This window comes from Ipomoea triloba, chromosome 2, assembly GCF_003576645.1.
Source record: "Ipomoea triloba cultivar NCNSP0323 chromosome 2, ASM357664v1".
Lineage (NCBI taxonomy): Eukaryota > Viridiplantae > Streptophyta > Magnoliopsida > Solanales > Convolvulaceae > Ipomoea > Ipomoea triloba.
The window spans coordinates 14,903,547-14,905,934 of NC_044917.1; the positions used below are offsets into that span (position 1 = coordinate 14,903,547).

General features: G+C 36.6%; 1 protein-coding gene across 1 annotated transcript; it reads right to left on the minus strand.

The window, feature by feature from the left end:
- LOC116010804 (agamous-like MADS-box protein AGL8 homolog) lies at window positions 1–909 on the minus strand. Its single transcript, XM_031250312.1, has one exon. The coding sequence runs from the start codon at window positions 907–909 to the stop codon at window positions 1–3; it is 909 nt and encodes a 302-aa protein (XP_031106172.1).
- Between the last annotated feature and the right edge of the window lie 1,479 nt (window positions 910–2,388).

The following is a 2,388-nucleotide window of genomic DNA, read 5'->3' on the forward strand; positions in this document are numbered from 1 at the left end:
CTAGGGATAGTATCCATTTCTCATCACATTATCAGAATAATGCATCCACTGATACTGACCGTACGGAATCACGGCCGCCGGGAGGTTCCAACTGTAAGGCACCGTCGCCGGCGGCGGCAGATTCTGCAAGTACGGCCTCATCTCGGCGGCAGGTTGGGCGCAAGATAGCAAACTGCTGGGCATAGGCTCAACTTTCGTCATCGTTACCCTATTCTTCGTCACCATGACCTCAGCCGCCGCCAAAAGATGACGTCCATCATGACGAAGATGATAAGGCACCGGATTTATCGTAGGAGGATTAATATTGTACGAGGTTTGCTGAATGCTCTCCATCTGCAAACTGCCTGTTCCGACCAGTCTCCGAGAAATCAGCGGCGGCTGCGCCGCCAGATCCGGTTTTTGCGGGGAAACCGTTATTCTTTTGCCCTTCAACAAATCAATCCTCTCCTTTGAAGCCTTAACCTTAACGTCCAACTCGCTAATAACGTTTCTCAACTCACAAGCCGACAGCCTGTTAAAACGCTCATCCCATGTCGGGTACTTAACGGCGTTAACGCCATTCTTCCTTTCATGGAGCTTCTTCACGCGTTCACACTCTGCCTTCTTCGCCAAGTTATCGTAAAAAGTGGAGAGATCTTGAGTTCGAATCTTCTTATTGGACTCGACTTGATTTTGATAAGATTCAATCATGGTAGAAACAAACTCCGGGTTTTCCGGCCATATGTTGGGCTCTGGGATTTGATTCTCAGTGTTTCCTTTAGGGCCATACATTATTAGACAAACCTTAACGTCGCAAAGCGTCGAGAGCTCATAAGCCTTCTTCTCTAACCCCTTTTTTCTTTTCTGAAACGTCACAAACCGCCTTTTTCTATTGCTTATAAGTTTTAATTCTATTTTTCTTCGACCCATCTTCAAGAGGATCAAAACCTACGAAAGAAACATTATTGTTATTATTATTAATTATTAATTTCAATTAAACCACAAAAACAATATAAATCAATCAAGCAACAACACAATATAATAAATTAGAGAACCTCAATAGTTGTAGATTTTTGTGAGTTTTTTGCAGGTCATGTAAGAGAGAGAATCAAGTGAGAAGTGAAAAAGGGAAACAATAAATTCTGACAGAAAAAAAATAAATGCATTACGCGCCCAAAGGCCGTGCATTCTAGGCACCCAGATTGCTGCACATGCGATATTCCGTGCAAGTTTTCCCCTTTCTCCTTAAAAGTAGACCCACTCAAAAATCATATTTGCAAGAAAAAAATCTAATAAAAAAACCCTCAATTTCCCATAAGATAAAAATCAATACATAATTTTTTCTTCCTAAAAAACTGAGCGAAAATTACTATTGTAATTGCTCTTTAATATTTTAAAAGCATGATATATACTTGTCAAAATTTTGTTATTAATTGTAAAAGAATACATAACCAAATAAAAAAAAGATAGAGAAAAAGCATTTGTTATTTGATATAATTATTAAAGATCAACACAGCTAATTTAACTACGAATCAACTGCAAGTCAGCAACAATGGCAATGGCGGATAAAGTACTAATATATATTACTGAAAATATAATGCAGAAAGAAACAAATAAAATAAAATAAAAACCAAGAGTTAAAAAGTTACCTCTTCTGACGATGAATGAATGTTTCTTGAATTCAACTAAGGTTTATTTTATAAGTGGTACGGAGAAGTTGTGGAGTAGATTACCTAATTTTATTTTTGGTAATAGAATTATTGTCCGCTAATTAGTTGAGATTTTATGTTTGTTTCCATTTTCAATTACACTTTTGGAATCTTTCTTCTCGAAAAGTTGAATATCCAACCCAAAGGAATCTCAGATCTCGGCCTGACAGAACATTTAGGATGATATAAATCATGGTAACTTAGTTGAACATAGAGGTTTGACCGTTGCTCTTACACTGTCGCTAGTGTGACTCAATACTTGGTCTTTTTTCTCAAATTTCATCCATGTTACTAACTGAGGTGCTCATGAAGGCTACTTTTGGAATCTTAAATATATCAACATACACATTTTAAATTTATAAGAGTTAATTCCATTTTTTGTCCTAGATTTATAGGTGGCAGTCCACTTTTAGTCCTTTTTTTTTCAAAACATCCTCTTTTGGTCCTACTATTATTGTGGCATGACCATTTTTGGTCCTCTATCAACTAAATAGCTTAAATATCGTTAAATACAAAGACATTTCGGTCTTTAATTATGAGTTTTTTCAAAAAGATAAACATAAAAAATATGACGAGTCAACGGACTTTGTATTAAAAAGATCGAAATGTCCTTGTATTTAACGGCATTTCAACGATTTTGTTGATGGAGGACCAAAAATGGTCATGCCACAATAATACTAGGACCAAAACATCAAACGGG